This window comes from Eucyclogobius newberryi, unplaced genomic scaffold (genome assembly GCF_026437365.1).
Source record: "Eucyclogobius newberryi isolate DKJ021-1_F unplaced genomic scaffold, fEucNew1.0.hap1 SCAF_6, whole genome shotgun sequence".
NCBI lineage: Eukaryota > Metazoa > Chordata > Actinopteri > Gobiiformes > Gobiidae > Eucyclogobius > Eucyclogobius newberryi.
Window position 1 is genome coordinate 20303705 of NW_027316278.1, and position 15778 is coordinate 20319482.

Below are 15778 nucleotides of genomic sequence, written 5' to 3' on the forward strand. Positions count from 1 at the left end.
ACCGGAGTGAGAGCGCTCCACAGAATGGGAGCGAAATGATCGAAAAGGAGAAAAAGACAGTATCATGGTGAGATTACCTAATCCTCTGTCTGAGAGCTGTATTTGAAGGACCTGGTGGTGTAAGACACGTGAGGGCTTTGAGAGGGTTTGCCCAGGAGAGGTGAGCTTAGAGGGGGATCGACTGGAAGACTGCGGCCGGCCAGGTGTCTGTCCCCAACTCAGCATGTATCGCTTTGTAAATCATGTTCAACTCATCCTAGGGAAAGGAGGAGATTTACCTGCTGTCCGATGTCATTATCACATTGTATACAAATGATTTTTCTCTAATAAACTGGGGTATGCCTTGAGACTCTGTAGTTCTTGCAGAAATTGATCAAATATTGATAGAATTTAATGACAACATACTGCAACAGAACAATGCCTTTTTTATAGATACATACAAACTGAAACACTTATGTGGACCAATAAATGAAGGGCAATATGCAGATGTTGTGTTTAATATGTTGGTATATCTCAGTGAAGGAGAGTGCTTATGCATCTATATATTTGACTATGTATAGTTCTACAATATTTCATTGTGTATTATTTAGGCCACTCTTTCGAGCACAGTTTGTATGAAGGCCAATGTTCTTGTCAAATAAATGCCTCTTAAACATTAACATAGGCTATAGATTTAGAGGGCTTTGTGTCAAAACTTACTTAAATATTTAGTTACCTCTTGCTCGGTTTGACTCTTGTTGAGGATGATAAAGTCTTCTCAGCTGTGCAACAGGCTAAGTTTCAGCACTATATGATATCAGATCCCCAAACCCTGCAGGGCAGCCACAGCAAATCAACAATGGATTAATGGATGTGGTTCTGCTCATAAATCTTTCCGGTAATGGAAAGTGTTCTAGGACGGTCATTCTGTAGTGTGTGCTTAATGTTACAGGCAGTTTTGGTTTCCCATCTTTCAAAGCTGTGACAGGGTAGTAAAGATGTTGCAGCATCTTATGTCTCTGTTAAATCAGCGAATGTCAGGAATGCAGGATTGTCATTCTTAATGCTGAGTGCTGCACGCTGATTCATTGGTTCACCGAAATTACTATCAAAATAGCAACCTATACGCACAGTGCATAAAGCAGAAAAAATAAAAAACATTTTAAAGAGACACATTTATTGATGTCATACAAACTTCAGTCAAAGGATACTAAGGCCTCATTATACAGTAGATAACAATATACTTAACAGTTAGCTTTTCTTGCAGGTGTGGAACGTTCTCTCCATTCTCTCCATTACTGAAGAGAATGGCCCAACTCCCACAGCCCCCTCAAGACAGCGCTGTCATTACCCATCCATTTCAGAGCCTGAGAGAGCGCTGTAACTATACTAGACTTATGGCTTTGTTTGAGTTACTAGAAGGTCCAGATACAGACTGATACAGATGCAGTTTAAGATGAATCCAATTGCACGACACCAGCTCCCTTGATATGCTTCCAAGCAGAGTACAGGCATCAGGGTATAGGGGGAGCATTATGTGGTGCTATTTTTACAAGAAACTGGTTGATTTGTCTTAGACCATTACCGTCTATTACAGCTGCAAGTCTTGGGGAAAAGGTGGGAAGCGGCAGACGCTGGCATTCTGCCTAAAGAGAAATCAATGAAACAAATTAATCCTTCGCAGGCTGCGGTGACACAGTAATCCATCATTCAGGGGGTGCTTTTACACACTGAATCAGGAAGCAAGGCAAGCGAGGGAGGAGGAGGGATAGTGGGAATGGGGCGAGGGGGGTTTGTGCTGCAGGAGGGATGGGGGGAGACCAGGGCCTTGGGAGACAGGGGTACACATCCTGGTGGGTGGGAGCATGGAATCAAGCGGCTTGGGGCACTTCCTGTCTGAGCTGTAAAGAAATGGATCAGACTAAACTACATTAACACATCGATGGTAAAGTGGTGTCCTGCTTCAACCTGCTTCAACCCTGGTGAACTCAAGCAAAACAAACCTATTATGTCCACTTGTGTTTATACTATGTCCCTTTACCACATTTGTATTACTCATACAAAATGCATCGTAATTAGAAATTATTGGAAGAAGACTTTGTCAATAAATCAACACTTTAGATATAAGGAGATATGATGTCCTGTTGTTATAGAGTAATGTAATCAGACCACAATTCATACGTTCTACTAACCTGCTTATTAAAGAGATGAAAACAAAATCTTCTTTATGTTTTGTTTGTATTTATTTTATTATTTTATTCAACTTGCTAGAAGTAAATGACTAACAATGATTAAACATTATGCGATTTACTACAATAATTGTGTGCTAACTATGCTGTGTGATTTTATTTTGAGTTTTTTCTTTCTTTTTAATGATGATGAACATATGAATATTGTATGTGTTTTATTGTAAGATACACTCAAAAGAGGTGAAATATACACTGTCCCAGTTCCCTGGCTGTGTAAAATGGCATTGTTTCCTTGTTGAAGCCATCATTAGGCCCCTAGGATCCAGGTGTCCCCTCCCACGCAGCTCTAAACAGCTCTCATTGCCCTCGCTCCCAGATAAGTAAGGACCCTAAATCATAACACTGCTTTAGTATTCAAAGCAGAGAGTGGCACTCTGATTTGCCATGGTGATGCTTTTGTGCACAGCCAATTAGAGCACAGATCCGAGCGCAGCTGAGTCACATGACCAGATGTCCTATGAGGAAGCAAGTGAGTCCAGGCCAAGATCCATGAGGAACAGTTGTCCCCCGCATGATTCAGAATAATATCAGCCATCATAAACATCATCATGTTTTTGAGAAAATAAATACTCATTCAGTTTTGTTTTATTTATTTTATTGCATGTGAATTTCTGAATGTAGTCACAGAAAAGCAGTAAAACAGACGTGCATACTTTTGTATCAGGCGGAATGCTGGTTGTTTCACATTGTCTGGCTATCCATGGATGCTGACTGAGATTCTAATACAATCCTATCTATACATTCCAGCTGTTTTAAGACAAAAATATAGATAGTAATTGACTTGCAAGATATTCAAAAAATAATACCACAATAAATTTCTCCTTGAAACAAAAGGTAGCAAAAACAGAAAAGATATGAACAGAAGAGTGAGAGCCGCAGTGGAGAGGAAGGGTGAAAAGAGCTCTCTGGTGGTCAGTGAAGGAGAGGAGGAGGAGAGGGGGTGGGGCAGGGGGTAGGAGATGGAAAAAGTGGGGATTATTAGAGCCGAGCGGATGGTGTGAGGGAGGCAGAGTGAGAAATGTTGCCGGAAATGCTGGAGCTAGTAGCGTGTTTAACAAACCACACTGCAACATTTCTCATCCTTGACATGGCTGACAAGCTCTCCAAACACACACAATGTGCTCGCAAAGTGGTGCCTTGTAATACCCAATACCCACCGTTACACGGGCTTTCTCTTTTACATCAATCTATAGTCATTGATTCACCTCCACTACAGGAAGATATTGAGGATTACTGTATGTTTTACATAATTGTAACTCTCTGACTGCCATACAATGAAGTGAAAATAGTCTAAAAGTGAATGATGATGGTTCTGAGGAAAGAAAGGGATAAGGAGGCTAGAAAATTGTTGAGGAATGTTTGCAGCTCTAGCTTGAAGTCAGTCTTCTCATTTGTCAGGGCTTGACCCCAACTCTGTGGTCAAAGGTCAAAGGGAACATCTGAGAGAAATGAATTTAGCTACAACACACACGGAGGAGTAAACACAAAAAGCTATGAAAATAGGACAGTGAGCGAAAGCAGAGTCAAAGTTCGAACCTTCCCTGAGCTTATATTGCACGTGTGTAGTATAATAATAACAATGATAATTCATAATAATAATAATATTAATAATAATAATAATAATAATAATAATAATAATAATAATAACACATTTCAAATATTCAAGAAAAAAGGAAGAGGGGAGTTAATTTATGCCTTGATTTAATATAACTTAAAAACCCTCAACTTTAAACTTAACAATCATTATTATTATTATTATTATTGTTAATAATAATAATAGCATATAATGAATTGTATTAAATTGAATATCATGCTCATACAAACCCATGTGAAGCAGGCTTATTACAGTTACACTCGTACAACATCTTATCCTGTCGTTGGTAGTTGTAGAGCATCAAATCCACCACAGTTTTAATTCATCGGTCGCCATGGTGTCTGTAAAAGGGTCAAATACAAATGCAGTGAGCGAACAGGCAACAACAAGACAGCTTTAAATATGTGTTACTATTAAACTTGCATCTTTAGTGGCACAAAAAACCTGGCTTATATTGCGACTAGGCAGTCTTTACTTTTACATTTGAAATAAGTCTTATATTTAAGTATAAAAAATATAAATGTGTGAGTGTTTTTAAGTTTCAGACCAATATCATTACCAGCACTGTGTCATTTTTAAGTGTACACCTTTGTCAGTTTTTAGCTGCAGACATCACAGGTGCTATGCATAATTCATGTTAAGAGTTCTGCATTGATAAGGTCACAATCTGTCAGGTCTGGACACTCAAGGCCGCCATCTTCACTGACCACTGCCGACTGCTCCCATGCCACAGCACACACAGTATAAATGAGTTATCTGTGAACTCTTAAACTGGCTATCATAACTATAGTATTTCAGACTATTTCACATATTCTTCATTTTAATGGTACAGTGTATGTATTCTGATATTTGATTGAAATGTATTTTTAAATTATTATTATTATTATTATTATTATTATTATTATATATTGTTTGCTGTGTAAAGCTGCCCATGGTCCTTTATGTTTCCCTTTCTGCACTTTTTGTTCCGTTATTTATGTGTTGAAGGCTAATATCACCATTTGGAGCCTAAACTGTGTCTGCGTGTTGTCTGATAATGTGAGTCTGGGATGAAAAGTAATCTGCGAGCAGAATTCATAAAGCTCTCCTATCCTTGTTGAATTTCTCAAGAATTCCACCTTTGCCCCCAGTTTTCCTGAAATAAATTACTTAGAGAATGAGGTAGGCTACTTTTACGCACAGTCACCCACATTTTTGACAGCAAGTATAATTTAAAGGTGGACACACGTATTACTTTTAAAACATATTGTTGCACATTGTTGTATACATTTTATATCTTAATTTAATTCATATAAATATATTGTTAAACAGTTTGCGAGTGGATACACTACAAAAAAAATAAAGATCTTGACTGCATCACGACAATATGAGTTTGTTTTCCAGAAATGTCTGTTGCTCAAATACTTCTCATCAAACCATAATTAAAGGCGACACTGGAGCAAAGCCATAACGTGTGTTGTGTTGTCGTTGACGCGGTCATTTCATATTGCCATTGGTTATGGCTCATGGTGCGGAACTACAAGCTTTAAAGCAGCTTTCCTTTATCTGTTGAAAAGTGAAGGATGCAAACCTCCAGAGAGATTTCATATTCAAATTAATGAGACTCTTTCTTTGCAGTAAATTGTACAGACTCGGGTCCTGGAAGACACGTGACTTTATAGTTACAACTCCTGTATAGTCAGGGTAGAAATAGAGCAGATAAACACTTCTCGGAGGCGAACTAAGTTATCTTGAAGGGCGCGTATAAGTAAAACCAACGCGCACATTTTACTAACCGCGTTCATTAGTGTTTCCCGCGGAACTGAAAAGACAATAGGAAACAGTATTTTCGACTCTTTCGCGCACATAAGCTTCCATCAGGAACAATTAGATTATGTCTATTGTAAGTTGCTGATCCATAGAGAAGGGAAAAGCCAGCGGATAAAAGCGATTTCAAGTGACCTTCTTGTCCCTTTCACACCATTCTGACCCTTGCAGAATAATTGGGGGATCATCTGTGCAAAAAGTGGGTAACGGTGCCCCCTCCTCTTCCTCAGCACTCTTTAAGACCTCAAACTTTCAGCTCAAATACTAAGTCTAAAATAATTAAGACCCTATCTTAACGCGAGCAAAATGTAAGTTTTTAAAAGTCCACATGTTGCACCTATAAGTGTGTTTTAGTTTAAGCCCCTCAACTGTTCTGATTTAAGAGAGAAATACACATCCACACACAACATTAGAACTTTCCATGAAGCACTCTTTGGTTTGGTTGACATATCTTTGTTTGGATAAAGTGCAGAATAGTTTATGAACATAGCACATTATTTGTTCTTGTTTGTGGTTTAAATGCACATGTATATTCAGTAAGAACCCGCGCACTGTGGACGGAGAGGGGTCAGTACAAAAGGCCATGGCACTTTTACACACACTGAATAAACGGCGCAGTTACAACCTTGATGTATCTACACCTGATCTCCACAAAACAGAACGTTCACCAGTTTGGACATAGTTTGTGTCGTTGTTGTAAATGCCCTGACCGCCTTTTCTGTTGCCGTTTTATTGGGGGGCCTTGCACTTCTGACCTCTCTGTTTTCCCAAATGATTGTGGCGTTTGATGCTTTGAGTTAAGGCTCTTCGTGTCTATGATGCATTTCCATCAGCCACAGACAATAACGACAATTAAACCGACTTACACATAATAAATAACATCTCTCTGTGGAGGCAATGTCAGACAACGCAAGTAATATAATAAACGTGTAAGTAAACACTGGCACATTGACATAGGCGAATTAAAAAAACGTCAGTGATGTGTATCAAAGTTTTAATGCAAATTATAAAACGTGTTGCAGAGTCACCGTTTTACTGAAATGCTCCTGCAAAACGTTTGAACAGTCATCTACTCGTCTATTATTAATTGAGCACTTTCCCTGTGCTTCCACGTTAATGCTCAGGCAGTGCTGGCATTGCGCGCACACCGTTTATTTCCTCTGACCGGAGAGAAGGGGACACACCGCTATCCCCGATCAGCCCCTTAATCATGTGACACTATCACGCAAACAAACAGACTAGTATTGATCTTTTCATTACAACAAACAGCCGTTGCAGGCGGCGTGGAAAAAGGGAGAAAAGCCCCGCGCCCCGTGGTCGCTGGAGTGTTACCGCACAGAATAAAACAATCCAACGGAAATTGGGTGTGCGCAGTAAAAGTACACGGGTTTAGAAGTAGGAGTAGTAGTAGAGGTCCTGAGTTATAGGTCATGCTGCATGTCACACAGGTCCGTGCATTTTCATTCATGCGTAAAGGACAGTTAAAACCGTACTCACGTCCAAAGCCGCGTGTTTTCCAGACAAACATGCGCCTCTTCTTCTTCTTCTTCTTCAGCCTCAGCTTTCTCCGGTGCCTCTGCTCTTTTTGATGTCCTGCTGTCCGGGTTCTTCTTTTCTCTCGCCGTTCCCCAGCTTTCTATTAGAGCCTCTTTACTCTGATCCCATTCGCTGTCCCTCTCACTCTCCTCTTCTCTTCTCCCGCGGAGCTCCCCCAATCTGTGGAGTTAAATCTTAATGATTCACTTACAGCGGAGGGGGAAAAAATCTTTGTCCGATTTAATCTTATTGGTTTCACCTTTTCAAAGAGTCCAAGACATGGTCGTGCGGGTTTTTTAGCAGTGTCCAGGGCAGGGACGCGAGGAAGAGCTCTCTTGTTGAATACTTACAAAACAACCCATCCCTCCCGTGCACGTTTGTAAAGGAGAACTTGCATATTTAGGCTCTATTATATCTCTAAAAACTTTATAAACAGCGACGTGTGTGTCTTATTCCGGGGGGAAACTGGACTGAACATTGTGAATACATGCTACAAATGTACACAGCACTAACTTTCTACGACTTTGCAATGTGGCGTTTAATAAAGTTAATTTATGTTTAAAAATACTGTACGTCGAGCGTTGTCTGTGACGTTTCCCTTCACTCAAAGTCACATCGATAAGCCAAATTTCACAGATTGATTAGTTAATGCTCGTGCTTCAGTTGCAGTTGTGCAGTGTACACTAGGTGGCAGCGTGATCCAGGCATTTCCCAACCGCTCTGCCACAGATGCACAGCAAGCCGGGATCCCCACAGTAAAATCCCCTGCAACTTTATGTGATTTTTACATTACTTCCCACTATTATCAGACCATTTGTCACCATTTCCCCATGCAAACTGTGCAGACACGTATAACACAAGAGATCACCAGGCGTGCACATAACACCGACACTGACTCTCGTTATCCACGTTATGCCATCGCGCGCGTCTTTCTCCAAAACGCACACGCGGTCGCGGGCTCGGGTTTGACCAGAAGTGGAGGTGATGTTCACTACCGCAGTGCGCATGCCGAAAACACTACAACACTGGACTTTACGGACGCGCTCGAAACCAATGACGACACGTTCATTTCCCCCACTAAAAGAGACACACGCGTGAAACTTTGGAGACTATAGTCAATCAACGTCCCGCTCTCGTTGTGCGCAGTTGATGTGTCGTGCGTAGAAGTGCATTGTTCCCCCCCTTTTTTTTTTCTTTTTTTTTTGCCTTTAACCCGCTTTTTCTCTCCTATTCTATCCAGGGCTTCTTCCTCTTTTTGGTGACAATAGACGGCCCATACTAATCAGGTTTCAAAGTAAATAGCAGCGCGGGGCGAGCTCAATGTAGATTGCGCCTGTCAGAGCCCCCAACCTTTCAGCCGAGGATGGCGACACTGTAAAAAAGAAAAGTGCACCGGCAAAACCGAACCAATCCCGTATAAAACAGGCAGCAGTGCAGGGCAAAGCAAGAATACGCACTGTGCTTGATGCTCACTCTCAACTAGAACGTTTTACACGTCCTGATATCGATATGATAGCCGGGAAACGTGTCAAAATGTAAAGTATAATCTGCAGGCGGCTGCGTTTTCATTAAACGCGCGTTGTTCTGTGATTTCGGGTGTGTTTTCCTCACATTAATGACACGACTTTCGAAGATCTGAACAGTGGAGACCCCTGGCTTCAGTTTCAGCACATTTTTTAGAGTGCTTGAGCGGAGGGGGACTCTAACCAATGGAGAGGCAGAGAGGGCTTGGCTATAACCTTAGCCTCCCATTTTCTCTCTCGCGCGCTCCCCCCTCTCCTCCTCTCCTCCTCCTCTATGCAGGGCTCTGGCCAGTCAGTCGCCTTTGATTATCAGTCTCCAGCAGCCCCTCTCTTGGCTCCTTGACATGAGCACCATATAAGGCGCAGCGATCTCCATAGAAACGTGTCAGTTTCAATAGTAGTGTCAAAGTTCACTATATACAGACATTCGCGCAGATCCCCCGTTTCGGAAACATTGCTCTGCTGGTCCTCTCGTTTAAGCGCATTCATTTTTGGTCTCTCCTTCTTCTTGCATATTCTATTAGTTGTTGGTGTTTTTCCTCTTCTTTTTTGAATCTTTTTCTCTTCGTATCTGCCGGGAGAGGAGAAACTATACATGGGCACTTCATTCCGCGACGTGGTTTGCCTTCGCAGACGGGAGAGGTGATGAGGTTTATCTGAGAACATAGATGCAAAAAGCTCCAGCGCTTCAGTTTGCCTCTTCTCCTGAACGACGAAGACAGGAGTGTTGAGGAGCAAAGGGAAGAAAAGAGAAAGGAATTTATCCTCCGCAGCTGCACTTCTTTGGATCGCGTCTTTCCAGCGGAAAAGCTTTTTCTGCTCATCGTTTGTTTGTGGCTGTTTTATAACAAACTGCATCTGTCACGGTTGGACTCGGGTTTTCATACAAAATTAGGAATTCCTGAATGGCTGGCTGCAATTTACCTTGGAACTGGCCTCCCGACACTTGCGTATCCTGATCGGGTGTCTCTTTCATCGCCCCGCTGCTCTGAATGTATTGATCGCATTGTACTCCATCGTATCCCGTTTGAGTCTGCGTGCACCGATTTGACTTTGCACTGTCCTGTCGTTTGAGATCGTCCTTTTTTCCCCCTGAACGCAACATAGACATCAGCGACCATTTCGCTTTATAGCACTTTCCGTGGCCGAGATATGGCAATGGTAGTTAGCGTGTGGCGAGATCCGCAGGAAGACGTGGCCGGAGGACCTCCGAGCGGCCCCAACCCAGCAGCGCAGCCGGCGAGAGAGCAGCAGCAGGCGGCGTCTGCCGCACCGCACACTCCGCAGACCCCCAGCCAGCCGGGACCCCCGTCTACACCGGGGACCGCCGGAGAGAAGGGGAGTCAAAATTCCGGACAAAGTCAGCAGCATATTGAATGTGTGGTTTGCGGAGACAAATCGAGCGGCAAACACTATGGTCAATTCACCTGCGAAGGATGCAAAAGTTTCTTCAAGAGGAGTGTACGGAGGAACTTAACATACTCATGTCGTGCCAATAGGAACTGTCCCATTGACCAGCACCACCGAAACCAGTGCCAATACTGTCGTCTGAAGAAGTGCTTAAAAGTGGGAATGCGGCGTGAAGGTGAATATATAAACTGTAGCTTATTTCAGCCTGAGTGATTACGCATCCTAATAGCGAGCGTGTGGGGATGTTCTGTTACACTAATCGCATATACTTTGAGTCTGCTTATACAAAAAGCATCTACATTTTAAAAGGATGCTTGCGTGAATGTTCTGATTAGTGTCTGGATCTGAAATGGGGTAAAAGGCCAGTTTAGCCACAGTGGCTACAGCCAGCTTCAGAACATGGCTCCTCTAAAGCGTCTAATAGAGAGCAAGACGTCTATTTCCTCTTTCTGTAGCACTATACAACCACTATCAAGCAAATGCTACAACATGTCTGCTGTTAGTCACTATAAAACAGCAGATGTTGTCAGTGGCTGTGGGTTTAGTCTTAGAACGGCTTCGCAGGCTACACCAAATGTACATGTTTACATTGGTGCTTGTCCAGCGTCGTTTTAGTCGCGTTTTGATTGTACAATCAACAAACTACAAATCCCCGTCTTTAGCTCAATATAGAAGAGTAATGTGTCCAACGCGCTGCTCCCAACATGGTCATGGCTCACTGTTTTTGCATGCTGCATCTTAGGCCGTAAAACTTTATAACATTACCATCCTTTATATTTTAGGCCATAATTTAGTAAAAACACACATAATTTACTTTTGCTGTTTGCATTAGTCAAAAGCCTCCACGACACTCACACTCACATTGTACTATTTAATATAAATGACTGGCAGATTACTTTAATTTACTCATGACTCTTTTGTTCTGGTAAAATTTTGTCAACGTCGTTTGGTTCATTTGTAATTATAGATTACAATTGTATTTATTTATTTAATTTAAAAAAAGAAGTGACCATAATAAGTGTAAACAGTCCAGCACACATGCATTAACAGGATGAGCAGTGGCCATGAGCAATACGCGCCTAAACGGGTCAGATTGTGTTATATTTACATTTTACAAATTGTGTCAGTTCATGTAGCATTACATTTTATTTAGAGTCGTGTTTGGGTTTTCTCTGTTAGAAATGGAAGTACAGTGTCTGGTTTGGATTTCAGCCCTTCAAAAGACAAACACATATGTCACATGATTTAGAAAGTTATATAGATTATTATAAAGGATATATTATGTTATGAGCAGACGTATGACGTTTAACTTTACAGTTGTTTTTTCTCATTAAACAATGTTTATCAGTCCTGGATGCACATTTCCTCTTTTTCTCTTTCTTTTTGTCAGCGGTTCAGCGAGGACGAATGCCGCCAACCCAACCGAACCCAGGCCAGTACGCGCTGACCAACGGGGACCCGCTGAACGGCCACTGCTATCTGTCCGGATACATCTCGTTATTGCTGCGAGCAGAGCCTTACCCCACCTCCCGGTACGGGAGCCAGTGCATGCAACCCAACAATATCATGGGCATCGAGAACATCTGCGAGCTGGCGGCTCGCTTACTCTTCAGCGCCGTGGAGTGGGCGAGAAACATCCCTTTCTTCCCCGATCTGCAGATCACCGATCAGGTGTCCCTTCTCAGGCTCACGTGGAGTGAGTTGTTTGTGCTAAACGCGGCCCAGTGCTCCATGCCGCTCCATGTGGCCCCTCTGCTGGCCGCGGCGGGCCTACATGCCTCCCCGATGTCGGCGGACCGTGTCGTGGCTTTCATGGACCACATCCGGATCTTCCAGGAGCAAGTGGAGAAGCTTAAGACACTACACGTAGACTCTGCAGAGTACAGCTGCCTTAAGGCCATCGTACTTTTCACTTCAGGTGGGTGTCCAACATGTCCAACTATGAAAACACAACAAACATATTAGGCCCCGTGACCAGATATATCACCACAAACACGCATTTACAAGTTGTTTGTAGCTTTTCTGTCGACAACTTGTTGTAAATCAGGTTCCCATGTCAAATATAACCTCAGCATTAGATAAGTCAAATTAAATAGACCACAACTTTAAGATTAGTCTGGTGTATTGATAATAGTTCAAAGAGTTGGAACAGGTGTCAGGAAACTGCGCGTAAAGATGAAAATAGTTCATGATTGAGTGTATTGACTGCTGCTGTACAGTACTGTAATACTACATACTTTTACCCTGGTTCTGTGTACCAACACATGTCTTGGGAGGGCAGGAAATAGCCCACAGCAGAAAACTTGATGTGAGTTGAGTCATAGCCTGTATCACAGAAAGTCGCTTCTGGAACACTGCGGTGTGTGGCGTTTGACTTTTGTAAATTAATTTCTAGTTATTTATAGTTCCTGTTTTTCGTGTGGATTCCAGTAAGAAAACAATGGTATGACAGGCTCAACGGTTCCTGCTTGACTCCAGGACCTAATGTTCTAATTTACTGTGTGAGATTCAGAGCTTTTATTTCTTGTGGTCGGTGCCATTTGATAGCTCAATATGGGGAGAGTTGTGTTTAGAGCCAAATACAACTCAACATTTTAACCTAAAGAGCTTTTCATTGCTTCATTAACTGCAAATTGTTATTCTTAAAAAAACAATTTTGTGAGAAAAAAAATATTATGTTGATATATTTTATTATTATTTATATGTTTCAAAAAAGTTGTAATGTTCCTTGAAAGCCACAAACAATAATTTCAAAGCTCTTAGCCTCTAATAAGCCAGACATAGTTACATATGACTAATAATATAATATAATATAATATAATATAATACAATATAAATCTAATATAAATATAAATATAATATAATTAATATATTGTGTTTTTGTTTGGTTTATAAAGCACAATTCTAAAACAGAAGTATGCAAGAGTAAAATAACGTTTATTTTCCATTTTCTACATAAATCCAGTTTATTCTCCACAAAGGTATTGACAGAATAGAAGACCTCGTGCCTATCGTTCTTTTTTAATAAATACATTCCTATTACAAATAGTGTTGGTGCCAAGTACGCTTTAAAGGGCACAAAGTATGCAGCCATGATAACATTAAACTTCACTAACAGGCTAATAATCAGTGCACAAACCACTGTGGCTTTTACTTGTTGACTTTCCTGTTTCATGACCACAGAGACGTTTAGAGAATAATTGAGAAAAAAGCGTGGTTTTGTGCTCTATTGTATTAGGCTACAGGGGTCATGAGGTGCACGCTTCAGACTCGCTGTAATCGTAGGCTTTCTTTTTAGTTTTAGTAATTATTTTGTTATTCTCATCATAACTAAATTTGAACTACAACCCGAAAGCTCTTCTCCTTGTTTATCCAGACAGATTTGCATAGCCTACACAAGCCACAACCGGCCTCCCAAAGGTCACAGTAAATCACCCCGGGTCTCCAGCGTTGCTCCCAGGTTCATAAGGTTATTGTGTCCCGTAGAAGTGACTTATAGCTCCGAATAAAATCATCAAATGACTTAAAAAAAGCACTTTTAACCAACAGTGTACAGTTTGCAGAATGAACAAGTTAGTCTGTGTACATTGAATTTGTTTATAGTGTTTGTAATGCGTAATTTATGCCTGGTTTGATTGACTGAACGCGTTGGTTGCACAGGTCTGAACCACTGATAACCGCTGATTATGCGTTGACTCTCAGTTTTCTCTCATTCCTCAATCACGTGTTGACTTAACCTAGACCAACAAATTGGCCAGCAAGGTTTTGCCTCAAGTCTCGGTCCAAAACAGGCCAACAGTGGTCTATGGAGAGAAGAGCGGGTAAATGACTTAACAGCTTACTGCAGACTAATTAGGTCACATTACAGCCAGTGTAATTTCACATTCACAGCGCAATTTATTTTGCCTTTTGCACCATCCCTGACACAGGAGAGGCGTGCCTTTTGACCCCGTTATACTTTTATCCCTGCAGTCACTTTTTGGTATTATTTGTTCTGGAAATACAGACGTGCCTCTGCGGGGTCGTGCGCCTGAGCCCCTTGTTTCTTTTTAATCCGACACTCGCTCAATATGATGCAGCATGTTTTCCCGGTGTGTCTGTTCTTTTACGCATTGCCAATAATGTCTACACCGTTTGTGCAAAGGTGACAAAAGGATGCTCATAATAATCCAAAACCTGGGGTGTGGGATCAAAATAAATGTGCCAAATTGCTGTTGCGGCCGTCTTGTTTGGGCTGTGAGTGTCTAACCACGTTGCTTTTACTGTGTGTCACGCAGACGCTTGCGGCCTGTCAGACGCTGCCCACATCGAAAGTCTTCAGGAAAAGTCCCAGTGCGCATTGGAGGAGTACGTAAGGAGCCAATACCCGAACCAGCCTAGCCGTTTTGGAAAGCTCCTGCTGCGGCTGCCTTCCCTGCGCACTGTCTCCTCGTCAGTAATCGAGCAGCTGTTCTTCGTCCGCTTGGTAGGTAAAACTCCTATTGAAACCCTCATCAGGGATATGCTATTATCCGGGAGCAGCTTCAACTGGCCTTACATGTCCATCCAATGATGCTTAAGCGAAGGTGGAAAACGCAGAGGGGGTCAAACGGACCAGAACACAGCCCCCCTGACCTATACGCTTCTCCAAGAACTTCTACTATAGGACCTTTTGTGATAAACTTAGAAGACATGACTTTTTTTGTCTTCTGGGACTGAAATGGAATACGTAATGTACAGAAAAAAATATTGGAACTGGACTTGTGTAAATTTACCCATCTTCAAGAACACTACACTTCATTTTGTAAAATACTAGTCTTTATTTTCTTTTCTTTTTTGTAAAAAACGAAAAACACAAATAAAATGAAAACCATCTTATGCGCACTAAGAAAAAGACTTAGCGGGAAAACAATGTTTCCAAGCAATTATAAGAATTGTCCTGTGTCTATGTACCTCTCTGTTTTGTATTTTTTCTGGTTCTAAACCAGGCTTTCTGTGATTCTATACTAATAATTTTTGATATAACCTTTTGCTTCTTATAATGAGTGCGATATATGTTGTCTAAGCTATGTTCTCCAAGAATTAAAATTGAAGTGAGAATTTAAAACAGAAAAATAAAGAATTTTAGACAATACGATTCAGTCTAATCGCAATGACAATATCAATAATGAAGATGGTTGAACTTTTTTCTGTTCCCAATTGATACGATGGACCTGCAGCAGCAGCACACTGACCTCCAGGACATTTTACTGAAAAAGGACGGCCAAGAGCGAGCAAAGGAGAGACATGAAATCAAAAGCACTTTTAATATATCATTTCAAATACATTTTCGTTTGTTTTGTCTTGAACGAAAACACTTTTCATTGTTTCTTGAATTTTATTGGTTGTTGCCTTCAATTTGCTTACTTCATGATGCAGCTTTTTGCAGAAGGGTCGGTTGATGAAGTTGTGTGATGGTAACTGTACTATTAAAAATGAAACAGGCAACAGTGTCTCCTTCTCACGCATTTACTTGACACAATTGAAAAAAAATGTCCATACATATTTTTGTCGACAGAATGTATACACATTTTATTCTCACAAAACGTGAGAAAACACAGAATTGTAGATGAACGTTTTGGGCTAAATATTAACACTACCTAATTATAATTAGGAAAACACAAAGGTACCAAAATGTGTGTGTTCTGTATTTTATGACAAGA

At 41.3% G+C, this 15778-nt stretch overlaps 1 protein-coding gene and 1 long non-coding RNA gene across 2 annotated transcripts; one reads left to right on the forward strand and one right to left on the reverse strand.

The window, feature by feature from the left end:
• Positions 1–3967: 3967 nt before the first annotated feature.
• On the reverse strand, positions 3968–7565 carry LOC140347623 (uncharacterized). Its single transcript, XR_011924391.1, has 3 exons — positions 7424–7565; positions 7126–7344; positions 3968–4163 (listed from the first exon to the last, which is right to left on the reverse strand). It is a non-coding gene; the product is annotated as an uncharacterized lncRNA (long non-coding RNA).
• Positions 7566–8956: 1391 nt separating this feature from the next.
• Positions 8957–15563, forward strand: nr2f1a (nuclear receptor subfamily 2, group F, member 1a). The gene is made up of 3 exons (XM_072434071.1): positions 8957–10272; positions 11488–12015; positions 14375–15563. Exons 1-3 carry the CDS (start codon positions 9840–9842, stop codon positions 14647–14649), a joined length of 1236 nt encoding a protein of 411 aa, XP_072290172.1. The 5' UTR covers positions 8957–9839; the 3' UTR covers positions 14650–15563.
• Positions 15564–15778: the final 215 nt, after the last annotated feature.